The sequence below is a fragment of the Colossoma macropomum genome, unplaced genomic scaffold, assembly GCF_904425465.1.
Source record: "Colossoma macropomum unplaced genomic scaffold, Colossoma_macropomum, whole genome shotgun sequence".
NCBI lineage: Eukaryota > Metazoa > Chordata > Actinopteri > Characiformes > Serrasalmidae > Colossoma > Colossoma macropomum.
In genome coordinates this window covers 1,561,194-1,577,380 of record NW_023494787.1, presented here as the reverse complement: position 1 = coordinate 1,577,380, position 16,187 = coordinate 1,561,194, and the positions used below count along the sequence as shown (strand labels likewise).

The 16,187-nt window shown below is 37.3% G+C and overlaps 1 protein-coding gene and 1 long non-coding RNA gene across 2 annotated transcripts in view; both read right to left on the bottom strand.

Moving 5' to 3' along the window:
- Positions 1–1,009: 1,009 nt before the first annotated feature.
- LOC118805174 lies at positions 1,010–14,299 on the bottom strand. Its single transcript, XM_036565790.1, has 8 exons — positions 14,231–14,299; positions 13,077–13,269; positions 12,473–12,574; positions 12,052–12,153; positions 8,116–8,217; positions 3,100–3,214; positions 2,862–2,950; positions 1,010–1,279 (listed from the first exon to the last, which is right to left on the bottom strand). Exons 2-8 carry the CDS (start codon positions 13,194–13,196, stop codon positions 1,220–1,222), a joined length of 690 nt encoding a protein of 229 aa, XP_036421683.1. The 5' UTR covers positions 13,197–13,269; positions 14,231–14,299; the 3' UTR covers positions 1,010–1,219.
- A 7-nt stretch (positions 14,300–14,306) lies between these two features.
- The window catches only part of LOC118805178, a 2,919-nt gene continuing 1,038 nt past the window's right edge, over positions 14,307–16,187 (bottom strand). Inside the window, exons 2-3 of the long non-coding RNA XR_005007040.1 lie at positions 14,960–15,095; positions 14,307–14,373 (exon numbers count right to left, since the gene is read on the bottom strand). This is a non-coding gene — a long non-coding RNA (uncharacterized LOC118805178). The remainder of the gene's footprint in view (positions 14,374–14,959; positions 15,096–16,187) is intronic.

Genomic DNA, 16,187 nt, shown 5'->3' with positions numbered 1-16,187 from the left:
TGTCGCTCTCAGGAGCTCAGTGAATTCCAGCATGGTACCATGATAGGATGCCACCTGTGTCCAGTCATGAAATTTCCTCGCTACTAAATATTCCACAGTCATCTGTCAGTAGTATTATAACAAATTGGAAGTGACTGGGAACGACAGCAACTTAGCCACTATGCTGAGGCGCATAGTGCGCAGAGGTCGCCAACTTTCTGCAGAGTCAATCGCTACAGACCTCCAAACCTCATGTGGCCTTCAGATTAGCTCAAGAACAGCGTAGAGAGCTTCATGGAATGGGTTTCCATGGCCGAGCAGCTGCATCCAAGCCTTACATCACCAAGCACAATGCAAAGCGCCGAATGCAGTGGTGTAAAGCGCCGCCACTGGACTCTAGAGCAGTGGAGACATGTTTTTTGGAGGGACGAATCACGCTTCTCCATCTGGCAAGCCATTGGACGAGTCTGGGTTTGGCGGTTGCCAGGAGAACGGTACTTATCTGACTGCATTGTGCCGAGTGTAAAGTTTGGTGGAGGGGGGATTATGGTGTGGGGTTGTTTTTCAGGAGTTGGGCTCGGCCCCTTAGTTCCAGTGAAAGGAACTCAAAGCTTCAGCACCAAGAGATTTTGAACAATTTCATGCTCCCAACTTTGTGGGAACAGTTTGGGGACGGCCCCTTCCTGTTCCAACATGACTGCGCACCAGTGCACAAAGCAGCTCCATAAAGACATGGATGAGCGAGTGGTGTGGAAGAACTTGACTGGCCTGCACAGAGGCCTGACCTCAACCCGACAGAACACCTTTGGGATGAATTAGAGCAGAGACTGCGAGCCAGGCCTTCTCGTCCAACATCAGTGTCTGACCTCACAACGCGCTTCTGGAAGAATGGTCAAAAATTCCCATAAACAACCCTAAACCTTGTGGAAAGCCTTCTCAGAAGAGTTGAAGCTGTTATAGCTGCAAAGGGTGGGCCAACATCATATTAAACCCTATGGATTTAGTATGGGATGTCACTAAGACGCGTTCATATGTGTGAAGGCAGACGAGCGAATACTTTTGGCAATATAGTGTATGTGTTGACCAAGTCTTAAACCTGTCTCTGCAATGCTGTAATTAGATTTTTTTACATAGAACTTGACAGCTAACCAGTCGCTGTTTTTAAGTGCCAGTGGTTCAGCTTCTATACAGCGAACACAGTCAGCTTTTCCTGGAACTTTCCAGCTTTGAATGAACCTCATCATGTGCTTGTCCACAGCACGGATTTCATTAACGCTCCAGGGTGTTCTCTTACAGGGACCTAGGGGATAAAAAAATCATATGAAATTTTCTTATGCATAAAGTGTCATTAAAGCTTTGATCTTTAATCAAACATGCTTTTGGCGCAAATGGCATAATTTCAGAATCAATTGCGTTTGCTGTCATTTTGCAGCAATTTAAAAAAAATGATTAAAAAAAATGAATATGAGATGACAGTTTATAATTTCAACTTTTATTGTCTGATATTTACATCTAGATGTGTTAAACAACTAAAAACAGGGTGCCTTTGATGGCAGACCACCCAATCTTTAGGTAAGCAAATGTATAGGAACAGATTCTTAAAGTAAATTAAAGAAGTCAACACTTTATTTTTTTTTGCGTATCCCTTGCTTGCAGTAACTGCATCAAGCTGGTGACCCACTGACATCACCAAACTGTTACATTATTCTTTTGTTATGCTTTTCCAGGCTTTTTACCACAGTTGTTAATTGTTTTGGGGGGTTTCTCCCTTCGGTCTCCTTTTCAGGAGGTGAAATGCTGCTCAATTTGGTAAAGGTCCGGTTAATGCAAGAAAGACCTGTTAGTCACATGTTCTTTTATTTTTGCTCACTGGAACAATGGGTGGGTTCAAACAAAAGTTGCCATGTTCTGCCATCTATATGTAAATATCAGAAAATAAGAGCTGATCTATGAATGAAAATTAAATTCTGATCTATCATCTCATATTAATCTTTTAAACAAAAACAAAAGAATTGGCCTTTACATTCAAAACTTTTGGAGGAGACTGTATGTGGAAAATAACCGCAGTAAACAGTTAAACTGCATCAGGGTTGTACTTTATATGTATAGAGTGGAATCCAAAAGTCTGATACCACTACTGAAAATGGCTCTATTTTGCATTGTTTTGTCATTTATTACAAAGTTCTTAATTACACATTTCAACAGCATGGCTGTGTGAAAAGTAGAATCTTCACATGAATGACAATTTCTTAGTATTTTGTACAGTATGTTTCCATTTGCTTTAATGACAGCATGTGCTCAAGTTGGCATGGACTAGGATTAGGGTTTACAAGTTTGTGTAAAAGCCTCTGATGGGTAGATCAAATGCACCCGAGAGTCAATCTATACTTACATTAATTAATAGTGACCAAGAAAAAGTGCCAAACCTTGCATATTTCTTCTTCATTTTACTTAATCATAGCTTTGCTTTGTTTTTAATTTTTCAAAATTTTCAAAACTTTTGTTCATTCATAATATTAAATGAATTAAATCCCAAATTTCCAATGTGGTCTCAGACTCACTATATACTTTGATTTTATACTTTCTCTTTGCTTTATCTTTTTACTTTAAAAAAAAAAGTTTTCACAAGCATAACAATAAACTAAATCAATTTTGCCTGAGGCTGTTTGAAATGGCCAGTTTTGCCTGATTGTTCAGTCATGATCACATGTGGGAATATCACTGTCTTGCTGTGGTTTGTGAGAAATTTTTAAAAAAGTGAACGACAGGTTTGGTAAATGAACCCTATTAACCATCATTATGTATTAGTCTAACCGACAGACTGTACACGTTCTGTGTACAAACATAAACGCTAAAGGATCATCTCTGGATAATTACCTTACCTCTCTTTCAATTGACCTCGGCAATTGGCCTGTCTCACCGTCATCTTGCCCTGCACTGACTTGTTGTAAGGACAAAGGTGCATCACACTCTGAAAATAAGAAAGTAAGAGAGAAAATTAATAAATTTTGGCATTATATTTTCCTTCCTGCCTTCCCTGTTCTAATATACCTGATAGGTCAAATTCATCACATATGTAAACAAATATAAAAGTTTAAAATCTTTGGTTGATGACCTTACCTCTTTTAAATACCTTTAAGACAGTACAGGAAGCTCCAGCGTTGGTCACAGGACCTGAAGCTGAGTGGCTTGATTCAAATATGGCCATCACGTTAGCAGCGTCCTCACATTCAGGCTACAGGAGTTTCAAATATCACAGATAAATATTTCAATAAATCTCAAACAAGTATATCATTATTTAAAATGCAGTACAGAATTTCAGACAATGTTTTATCAGTGTCTGCTACTTCAAATTAACCATACACGAAGATCCACGATGTTATAAAAGAGAGTGTGTAAATGACATCAATCTTAATATGAATCAAAAATTCATATTACACCCTTAATGGGAATAATTATGAGAGGACAAACTGCTCTTGAGAACAATAGACCATATATTCTTCTGTGTGCTCACTGCTCTGGTGGCTCAGGTTGACTAGACGTGGTCACCACTATACTAAACCTGACAGTGTGTGTAACCAATACCAACCTTACAGACTCGTGTACAAAGAAGAAGCTATTACAAATTCATTTCAGATGCTGAATGACATTGCTCATGAGGGCATTTAAACTGTAATTCAGAAATAAAGCCTACATATGGTCCTGTAAGTCTATGCTATAGTGTAAGGTTCTGCTTAGACGTGGTCCCCACTATGGCAGACCCGACAGTGTGCGTAACCAAAATCAATCTTACAGACTCGTATACAAAGAGGAAACTATTACAAATTCATTTCAGACGCTGAATGACATTGCTTATGAGGGCATTTAAACTGTAATTCAGAAAGAAAGTCTACATATTGTCCTATGAGTCTACTGCTATGGTGGAAGGTTCTATTTAGACGTGGTCCCCACTATACTAAACCTGACAGTGTGTGTAACCAAAATCAATCTTACAGACTTGTGTACAAAAAGGAAACTATTACAAATTAATTTCAGACACTGAAGGACATTGCTCATGAGGGCATTTAAACTGTAATTCAGAAAGTCTACATATTGTCCTGTGAGTCTACTGCTATAGTGAAAGGTTCTACTTAGATGTGGTCCCCACTATGGCAGACCTGACAGTGTGTGTAACCAATATCAACCCTAAAAACTTGTTCAAAAACAGGAAACTATTCCAAATCATTTCAGACGCTGAATGACATTGCTCAGGAGGGCATTTAAACTGTAATTCAGAAATAAAGTCTACATACTGTCCTGTAAGTCTACTGCTATGGTGGACGTTCTATTTAGACATGGTCCCCACTATGGAAGACCTGACAGTGTGTGTAACCAAAATTAACCTTACAGACTCGTGTACAAAGAGGAAACTATTACAAATTCATTTCAGATGCTGAATGACATTGCTCAGGAGGGCATTTAAACTGTAATTCAGAAATAAAGTCTACATATTGTCCTGTGAGTCTACTGCTATGGTGGAAGTTTCTATTTAGACGTGGTCCCCTCTATGGAAGACCTGACAGTGTGTGTAACCAAAATCAATCTTAGAAGCCTTGTGTACAAAGAGGAAACTACAACAAATTCATTTCAGACGTTGAAAGACATTGCTCATGAGGGCATTTAAACTGTAATTCAGAAATAAAGTCTACATATTGTCCTGTAAGTCTACTGCTATGGTGGAAGGTTCTATTTAGACGTGGTCCCCACTATGGAAGACCTGACAGTGTGTGTAACCAAAATTAACCTTACAGACTTGTGTACAAAGAGGAAACCATTACAAATTCATTTCAGATGTTGAATGACATTGCTCATGAGGGCATTTAAACTGTAATTCAGAAATAAAGTCTACATACTGTCCTGTAAGTCTACTGCTATGGTGGAAGGTTCTATTTAGACGTGGTCCCCACTATGGAAGACCCGACAGTGTGTGTAACAAATATCAACCCTAAACACTTGTTCAAAAACAGGAAACTATTCCAAATCATTTCAGACGCTGAATGACATTGCTCATGAGGGCATTTAAACTTTAATTCAGAAATAAAGTCTACATATTGTCCTATGAGTCTACTGCTATGGTGGAACGTTCTATTTAGACGTGGTCCCCACTATACTAAACCTGACAGTGTGTGTAACCAAAATCAATCTTACGGACACGTGTACAAAAAGGAAACTATTACAAATTCATTTCAGACGCTGAGTGACATTGCTCATGAGGGCATTTAAACTGTAATTCAGAAATAAAGTCTATATATGGTCCTGTAAGTCTACTGCTATAGTGTAAGGTTCTACTTAGACGTGGTCCCCACTATGGCAGACCCGACAGTGTGTGTAACCAATATCAACCTTAAACACTTGTTTAAAAACAGGAAACTACTACCAGTTCATATGAGACCCTGAATGACATTAGTCACAAGGTAACCTACACTGTTGTTCAGAAATGTTGTCTATAAGTTGTCCTGTATGTCTACTGCTTTAGTGGAAGTCTCTACCTAAATGTGGTCCCCACTACGCTAAATCTGACAGTGAATGTAACTAAAACCATTCAAACATTTCTATCCTGAGAGGGTCCCCAAAATGCAAAACCTGAGAGCATGTGTAACTAATACCATCCCTAAGGCCTCACTTAAAAACAATTAACTCTCACAAATTTATATCACACAACAAATGAAATCAGTTCTGAAGTAACTTCAATTAACCATAATTAGCTGCATAACTACCAAGTAGTTCAATCACTATATGCATATAATTTTTTTTTTTTTAAATACCTTTAAGCCAGAAGAAGTTCCAGAGTTGGTCACAGGACTTGAAGCTTTAGAGTTCAACCACATCCATCATGTTAGCAGAGTCCTCACATGGAGGCTACAGGGATTTCAAATATCAGTTTAACATTTAGAATTAATGAGCATTTAATGCAAAAGAACGAGGCTGTCCCAGGCTACACCACATAGTGTACATGTATTGCAAATGTCAGTCTACACATCACAACTACTTAATAGGACAATAACTTACACCAAAAAATGTCATATTACTTGGCTAGTAAAGTGATTCACTTGTCTAATAGTTTTAAAGAAACAATCTTCTGAACAACTAATACATGTGTAAACCAATGCAGTAATTACATGCTGTAATGCAAGTACGTCTACACTTGTTTAAAATACCTTTAGGTCAGAAGAGGAAGCTCCAGTGTTGGTCAGAGGACCTAAAGTTGAGTGGCTTGGTTCAACGTCGTCCATCATGTTAGTAGTGTCCTCACATGCAGGCTAAAGGGATTTCAAATATCGCAGTTAAACATTACACTATGTGAGGTTCATTGAAAAGTGTTAATTACATCAATCTTAATATGAATCAAAAATTCATATTATAAACTTAAGAGGACAAACTGCTCTTGAGAACAACAGACCATATTCTTCTGTGTGTTCACTGCTCTGGTGGTTCAGGTTGACTAGACGCAGTGCTCACTATACTAAACCTGACAGTGTGTGTAACCAGTACCAACCTTACAGACTGATGCACAAAGAGAAAACTATTACAAATTAATTTCAGATGTTGAATGACACTGCTTGTGAGGTCATTTAAACTGTTATTCAGAAATAAAGTCTACATATTGTCCTGTGAGTCTACTGCTATAGTGGAAGGTTCTACTTAGATGTGGTCCCCACCATGGCAGACCTGACAGTGTGCGCAACAAATATCAACCTTACAGACTCATATAAAAAGAGGAAATTATTGCAAATTCATTTCAGATGTTGAATGACATTGCTCATGAGGTCATTTAAACTGTAATTCAGAAATAAAGTCTACATATTGTCCAGTAAGTCTGCTGCTATAGTGGAAGGTTTTACCTGGACGTGGTCCCCTCTATGGAAGACCTGACAGTGTGTGTAACCAAAATCAATCTTACAGATTTGTGTACAAAAAGGAAACTATTACAAATTCATTTCAGACGCTGAATGACATTGCTTATGAGGGCATTTAAACTGTAATTCAGAAATAAAGTCTACATATTGTCCTATGAGTCTACTGCTATGGTGGAACGTTCTATTTAGACGTGGTCCCCACTATGCTAAACCTGACAGTGTGTGTAACCAAAATCAAACTTACAGACTCGTGTACAAAGAGGAAACTATTATAAATTCATTTCAGACGTTGAATGACATTGCTCATGAGGGCATTTAAACTGTAATTCAGAAATAAAGTCTATATATGGTCCTGTAAGTCTACTGCTATAGTGGAAGGTTCTACTTAGACGTGGTCCCCACTATGGCAGACCCGACAGTGTGTGTAACCAATATCAACCTTAAACACTTGTTTAAAAACAGGAAACTACTACCAGTTCATATGAGACCCTGAATGACATTAGTCACAAGGTAACCTACACTGTTGTTCAGAAATGTTGTCTATAAGTTGTCCTGTATGTCTACTGCTTTAGTGGAAGTCTCTACCTAAATGTGGTCCCCACTACGCTAAATCTGACAGTGAATGTAACTAAAACCATTCAAACATTTCTATCCTGAGAGGGTCCCCAAAATGCAAAACCTGAGAGCATGTGTAACTAATACCATCCCTAAGGCCTCACTTAAAAACAATTAACTCACAAATTTATATCACACAACAAATGAAATCAGTTCTGAAGTAACTTCAATTAACCATAATTAGCTGCATAACTACCAAGTAGTTCAATCACTATATGCATATAATAAATACCTTTAAGCCAGAAGAAGTTCCAGAGTTGGTCACAGGACTTGAAGCTTTAAGGTTCAACCACATCCATCATGTTAGCAGAGTCCTCACATGGAGGCTACAGGGATTTCAAATATCAGTTTAACATTTAGAATTAATGAGCATTTAATGCAAAAGAACGAGGCTGTCCCAGGCTACACCACATAGTGTACAGGTATTGCAAATGTCAGTCTACACATCACAACTACTTAATAGGACAATAACTTACACCAAAAAATGTCATATTACTTGGCTAGTAAAGTGATTCACTTGTCTAATAGTTTCAAAGAAACAATCTTCTGAACAACTAATACATGTGTAAACCAATGCAGTAATTACATGCTGTAATGCAAGTACGTCTACACTTGTTTAAAATACCTTTAAGTCAGAAGAGGAAGCTCCAGTGTTGGTCAGAGGACCTAAAGTTGAGTGGCTTGGTTCAACGTCGTCCATCATGTTAGTAGTGTCCTCACATGCAGGCTAAAGGGATTTCAAATATCACAGTTAAACATTTCAATGAACCTCACATAGTGTAAAGTGTTAATTACATCAATCAAAAATTCATATTATAAACTTAAGAGGACAAACTGCTCTTGAGAACAATAGACCATATATTCTTCTGTGTGTTCACTGCTCTGGTGGTGCAGGTTGACTAGACGCAGTGCTCACTATACTAAACCTGACAGTGTGTGTAACCAGTACCAACCTTACAGACTGATGCACAAAGAGAAAACTATTACAAATTAATTTCAGAAGTTGAATGACACTGCTTGTGAGGTCATTTAAACTGTTATTCAGAAATAAAGTCTACATATTGTCCTGTGAGTCTACTGCTATAGTGGAAGGTTCTACTTAGATGTGGTCCCCACCATGGAAGACCTGACAGTGTGTGCAACAAATATCAACCTTACAGACTCATATAAAAAGAGGAAATTATTGCAAATTCATTTCAGACGTTAAATGACATTTCTCATGAGGTCATTTAAACTGTAATTCAGAAATAAAGGCTACATCTTGTCCTGTGTGTCTACTGCTATAGGGGAAGGTTTTACTTAGCCATGGTCCCCACTATGGCAGACCCGACAGTGTGTGTAACCAATATCAACCTTAAGCACTTGTTTAAAAACAGGAAACTATTACCAGTTCATATGAGACTCTGAATGACGTTAGTCATAAGGTAACCTACACGATAGTTCAGAAATGTTGTCTATAAGTTGTCCTGTATGTCTACTGCTTTAGTAGACATTTCTACCTAAATGTGGTCCCCACTACGTTAAATCTGACAGTGAATGTAGCTAAAACCATTCAAACATTTCTATCCTGAGAGGGTCCCCAAAATGCAAAACATGAGAGCATGTGTAACTAATACCATCCCAAAAGCCTCACTTAAAAACAATGAACTCTCACAAATTTATATCACACAACAAATGAAATCAGTCCTGAAGTAACTTCAAATAACCATAATTAGCTGCATAACTACCAAGTAGTTCAATCACTATATGCATATAAAAACACTTTTTAAAATACCTTTAAGCCAGAAGAAGTTGTTCCAGAGTTGGTCACAGGACTTGACGCTGAGCAGTTTGATTCAACCACATCCATCATGTTAGCAGAGTCCTCACATGCAAGCTACAGGGATTTCAAATATCACAGTTAACATTTAGAATTGAGGAGCATTTCATGCAAAAGAAACGAGGCTGTCCCAGGCTACACCACATAGTGTACATGTACTGCAAATGTCAGTCTACACATCACAACTGTCACAACTAACTAATGTTTTAAGTGAGGCTTTAGGGATGGTATTAGTTACACATGCTCTCAGGTCTCGCATTGTGGGGACCCTTTCAGGATAGAAACGTTTGAATGGTTTGGGTTACACCCATTGTCAGGTTTAGCATAGTGGGGAACACGTCTAAGTAGAACCTTCCACTATAGCAGTAGCCTCGCAGGACAACATATAGACAACATTTCTGAACAACAGTGTAGGATACCTTATGATTAATGTCATTCAGAGTCTCATATGAACTGGTAGTAGTTTCCTGTTTTTAAAGTGTTTAAGGTTGATATTTGTTACACACACTGTCAGGTCTGCCGTAGTGGGGACCACGTCTAAGTAGAACCTTCCACTATAGCAGTAGACTCACAGGACAATATGTAGACTTTATTTCTGAATTACAGTTTAAATGCCCTCAGGAGTAATGTCATTCAACATCTGAAATTAATTTGTAATGGTTTCCTCTTTGTACACTTTGTTCCTAATTGGCTTGGTTTAACCATATCCATCATGTTAGCAGTGCCCTCACATCAGCGCTAAAGGGATTTCAAATATCACAGTTAAACATTTCAATAAATCTCAAACACAAGTAGATCATTATTTAAAATGCAGTACACAATTTCACACGTTTTATCAGTGTCTGCTGCTTCAAGTTAACCAGACATGGATTCACCATTTTATAGAACAGTGTGTGTAAATGACATCAATCTTAACATGAATAAAAAAAAATCATATTACACCCTTAATGGGATTAATTATGAGAGGACAAACTGCTGTTGAAAACAATAGACCATACATTCTTCTGTGTGTTCACTGCTCTGCTGGTTCAGGTTGGCTAGACGTGGTCCCCACTATACTAAACCTGACAATGTGTGTAACCAAAATCAACCTTACAGACTCGTGTACAAAGAAGAAACTATTACAAATTAATTTCAGATGCTGAATGACATTGCTCAGGAGGGCATTTAAACTGTAATTCAGAAATAAAGTCTACATATGGTCCTGTAAGTCTACTGCTATAGTGTAAGGTTCTACTTAGACGTGGTCCCCACTATGCTAAACCTGACAATGGGTGTAACCCAAACCATTCAAACGTTTCTATCCTGAAAGGGTCCCCAAAATGCAAAACCTGAGAGCATGTGTAACTAATACCATCCCTAAGGCCTCACTTAAAAACAATTAACTCTCACAAATTTATATCACACAACAAATGAAATCAGTTCTGAAGTAACTTCAATTAACCATAATTAGCTGCATAACTACCAAGTAGTTCAATCTCTATATGCAAATAATTTATTTATTTTTTTTTTAAATACCTTTAAGCCAGAAGAAGTTCCAGAGTTGGTCACAGGACTTGAAGCTGAGCAGCTTGGTTCAACCATGTCCATAATGCTGTCCCAGGCTACACCACATAGTGTACATGTATTGCAAATGTCAGTCTACACATCACAACTACCTAATAGGACAATAACGTACACCAAAAAATGTCATATTACTTGACTAGTAAAGTGATTCACTTGTCTAATAGTTTTAAAGAAACAATCTTCTGAACAACTAATACATGTGTAAACCAATGCAGTAATTACATGCTGTAATGCAAGTACGTCTACACTTGTTTAAAATACCTTTAGGTCAGAAGAGGAAGCTCCAGTGTTGGTCAGAGGACCAAAGTTGAGTGGCTTGTTTCAACGTCGTCCATCATGTTAGCAGTGTCCTCACATGCAGGCTAAAGGGATTTCAAATATCACAGTTAAACATTTCAATGAACCTCACATAGTGTAAAGTGTTAATTACATCAATCAAATATTCATATTATAAACTTAAGAGGACAAACTGCACCTGAGAACAATAGACCATATATTCTTCTGTGTGTTCACTGCTCTGGTGGCTCAGGTTGACTAGACGTGGTCACCACTATACTAAACCTGACAGCGTGTGTAACCAATACCAACCTTACAGACTGATGCACAAAGAGAAAATTATTACAAATTAATTTCAGAAGTTGAATGACATTTCTCGTGAGGTCATTTAAACTGTAATTCAGAAATAAAGTCTACATATTGTCCTGTGAGTCTACTGCTATAATGGAAGTTTCTACTTAGACCTGACAGTGTGTGTAACCAATATCAACCTTAAACACTTGTTTAAAAACAGGAAACTATTACCAGTTCATATGAGACACTGAATGACATTAGTCATAAGGTAACCTACACGATAGTTCAGAAATGTTGTCTATATGTTGACCTGCGAGTCTACTGCTATAGTGGAAGGTTCTACTTAGACGTGCTAAACCTGACAGTGGGTGTAACCCAAACAACTCAAACATTTCTATCCTAAAAGGGTCCCCACAATGCAAGAGCTGAGAGCATGTATAACTAATACCATCCCTAAGGCCTCACTTAAAAACACACAAAAACAACTCTCACAAATTTATATCTGACAACAAATGAAATCAGTACTGAAGTAACTTGACCATAATTAGCTGCAGAGCTACCAAGTAGTCCAATGACTACATGCACATAAAACCACTTTTTAAATACCTTTAAGCCAGAAGAAAAAGATCCTGTGTTGGTCACAGGACTTGACGCTGAGCGGATTGATTCAACCACATCCATCATGTTAGCAGTGTCCTCACATAGAGGCTATGGGGATTTCAAATATCACAGTTTAACATGTAGAATTGAACAGCATTTCATACAAAAGAAACGAGGCTGTCCTTGGCTACACCACATAGTGTACATGTAATGTAAACTTCAGTCTACACATCACAACTACTTAATAGGACAATAACCTACACCAAAAATGCCATATTACTAGGCTAGTAATGTCATTCACTTGTCTAATTGTTTTAAATAAACAATCTTCTGAACAACTGATCGTAACTGATGTACACCAGTGCATTTATTACATACTGTAATGCAAATATGTCACTTTATGGATATAAAACCACTTTTTTTATACCTTTAAGTCAGAAGTGGAAGCTCCAGCATTGGTCACAGGACCTGAAGCCGAGCGGCTTGGTTCAACATTGTCCTTGATGTTAGCAGTGTCCTTATGTGCAGGCTACAGGGATTTCAAATAATCACAGTTAAACATTTAGAATTGAAGAGCTTTTGTTAATAACAAAAACTAAACCAAAAAATGCCATACTACTAAGCTAATAATGCCATTCACTTGTCTTATAGTTGTTAACAAAAACAATCTTTAGAACAACTGACATTATCATACTAAACAATCATACAAAACAGCTAATAATTTTTAATAGCATTAATAGTGTGGATGATTAAAGTTTATGACCTCAACTGAAATGTTTCCACTAAGATTCCATTAAAATCCTTACTAAAATCCTTACTAAGAAAATCCTTACTAAGAAATGTAATTCAGGCTAAGCCATTATCTAAATTAATCTCAAGAAAATGTAACTTCTACTCAATGTCAAGGACAGCAATACACATTGCAAGGGCTTTCAAAGGGTTACTTTTTGATCAAATGCTGATAAGCACTCAATCACACTGCTAAGCTAGTAAAATCTATTTCAAATATTTTCCAAACACATCTTACAAACCTTTCTCCTCCGATGCCAGTCACTTCCTCCACAGTCGTAGGTTATTTTCTCTCCAGGCATTATATCTCTCATCACAAAAACGCAGAGATGCGGTTTTCCCTGGACAATGATCTTTTTCATTTTACAGTTGAGGTCCTTGTGCTCATCGTTCACTAGTCGGCCAAGGGTGTCATCCTCTCTTGTTGCAACAATGCTTAAAAAATGGAAAAAAAAAAAACAAAAAAACAAACAAACAAACAAACAAACAAAATACATTTATTGCATTCTATGTTAGAACTAGATTACTGCATATAGGTAGCAGTGCCACAACAATCAATAAGCATTAATAAAAACAAAAGAAAATACTGTTGAAATATAGGGGTGGGCAACATAATACTAACACCGGTACTTTTTTAAATGCAATAGGATTTTGCCATACAGAGAACAGTATCACTAGCACTGAGGACAACTTAGTTCTTAAAAGGGGAGACACGTCAGTAGTGTGGAAGTTTATTGGCTACAGAAGGCTAGACCCCAAACAAACAACAGTAATTTGCAAAATGTCAAAAAATACGGTGACCACAAAATAACCTATTAAAACATTTGAGATGTTTGTTTGAGCTCCTCTGACAGGTGGTCTGCTACCTTTATTTACCAAGAAAACAAGCATGTTCCCTGACGCTGGCTTCAAAAGCTACAATATTGCAAACAGGGCGGAATCCTCTCTCAGCAGATGCATGGTGGCAGAGATATGCACAGATATTTACTGGCTAACTTGCTGACAATAAGAAGTTATGCAGCCTCCACCATGTGGCAAGTGCATCGTTCTCACTGTCAGCTTTTTGAAGGTTAAATTAGTGTACATTTATTGGAATTAGTATTTAAGAATTCACTATCTGCAGCAAAATATGATAATGTATTTTAAATGAACGGAAATAATTTTAGAGCTTTCTTTAGTTAATTAGTTAATATTGTTACTGCAAAAAATATCCCAAGATTTTGTGATATTATTTCAAGGCCTTATTGCCCACCCCTACTGAAAGTATAGTTATTACTACAAAATAATTTCATTTCATATGGTTAATGATACCACAAGCTAAATTTTAGACAAAAAAAAATTTCTACAAAATACCTTCTATGATAATCACTAACATGTAATCATCTCTGAAACTTACCACCGTTTATTCTGCCAAAAGTAATACAGTAATTCGGGAGACCTTCCTCCTTCTCCCTGATTCAAGAAAGTCCATAAGTTCCCCTCTGCATTCAACCACAAAATCTCCTTTATTCAAAGAAGCCAGGGCAAATACACCATGACCTGTCAAAGAAGTAAAATAAAGCCAAACAAATCATATGCATGTTGTAGCAGCTGTGATACAGAAAAACATCCTGCACTGTAAGACAGTGGATTAACTGTTTTAAAATGTATCATAGTGTGGCAATTAATCTGTTTCTAATTGAATTAATACACCACCATTAGATTTAGTGTACACAATATTACATAAACCAGCTTCAGCACAGAGGACTGTGGGCGTGGCAGTCGAGCAAAACAGATGAAAAGGATTTTTGAACTTCACGCAAATGAAAAGTGAACTGCACCAGGCAGTGGCCAATTCAAATGTGGATAATAATAATAAAACAAAAATATTCAAATTAACATATCAAAAACACAACATTTAGCAGCAGATAGACGTATTTTACAAACATTATTAAGCTGGATTTCACGTGCATTTCATTGGTACAAACAACTAGTCTACTACTATATACACTTGTGTTCTAGATAAATGGTTTGTATTTTAGTTGCATGCCCCCAAAATGGCTAACATTTGTCAAGAGAAATTATTTTCTTTACTCTAATGTAAGTATGCAGGCAAAACCACAACAATACAGAAAACCAGGCCTACCTTTATAAGGGTTTATTAATTTACTCTCCAATACATCAGTCTTGTCAGTTGCACTGGTGACATGTTGTACTGCTTCATCAAGTGGTTTCACCCTCCTCCGTCTCATTTTATCTTCTCCTCCTGCAACTGAGAGTATCTGAAGCAGAAGGTTGACAAATCATACTCAAAGCAAGGCCACATGGAACAGCAAAAACATTTGTATGGCCTAGAAAAAGCCTTGTAATAAACAGAATTTTAAGATTTCCAATACTATTTTCTACTAGTGAGATGTGATCAACATATATTTGCAAGTAGGAACAGCATATTTCATATGATATTATAAAAATTATTTTGAAAAGAAGCTAAATGGAATGACTCTTAAGACAAGATTAAATCAATAACAGGTCTTGATAATAGGCCAGTGCAAAGAAAAGAGTTCTAACCATAACAAAAACTATGCTTGTAATGTATTATATTATTAAATATTAATTCATTTACTGTAAGTGTAGACCTAAATGCAACTGTGTGAATTAGCTCTTCTTATATTTAGAGCTCAAATCTAGATCAGTGCCTCACTCTCTCTCTTTCTCTCCACACGTCTTGCTGTCTCCTGCTGAGTCCGCACAAGAATGGCTCTCGCTGTCTCCCTCTCCAAAACTGTCTTTCTCTCTCTAAAACTAAACATATATAAACATATACATATAGCGAGGCAGTGAGCCTTATAGTACACCTGAAAGATTAAATGATTTTCAAATCACAAAGAGTTACAATAATAATCATAGCCTACATGATGAACAACACTGTCTTAAGAATTTATAAGTGCAGAAATTTAACCTAACACAGAGCTTCTGAACCACCTCTACATGAGTCGGACTAATCAGAAGGACCCCTCTGTTGTGTACACTGTGTACAGGACAACACAATCACCATTAACTGGCAGGTTGGCACACTACTTTCAGAGTCCAAGCCTCGGCCAAAAATAATGGATGTGCTGGTCTTTTGGCCACAACACATGCCTTTCATTTACTGAAATCAGTAACAGATCAAATAGCAGATACAATCTTTTTCAGAACAACCTGCAATCAGATATTTTACCAAATATTTCAGCCCCACCTTGCAGTCAATTGTCATCCAGTTAAGCTCCATGGCTGTTTTCTCTTTCTCTCTCTCTCTCTCTCTGTGCACACACACGCACAAAACCCACAGCCCTTTTAATACTCTGATTATTTGAATTAATAAAATACCTGGT

What these genes read in the sequence shown, in the direction of transcription:
- LOC118805174 (XM_036565790.1), bottom strand. Translation starts at nt 13,196, where the DNA reads ATGAAAAAGATCATTGTCCAGGGAAAACCGCATCTCTGCGTTTTTGTG. An exon ending in CTTTTTCTTCTGGCTTAAAG is followed by an intron (nt 8,218 to 12,051) that starts GTATTTAAAAAG and finishes AAATCCCTTTAG; the next exon opens with CCTGCATGTGAGGACACTAC. An exon ending in CGAGGTCAATTGAAAGAGAG is followed by an intron (nt 1,280 to 2,861) that starts GTAAGGTAATTA and finishes TTTATCCCCTAG; the next exon opens with GTCCCTGTAAGAGAACACCC.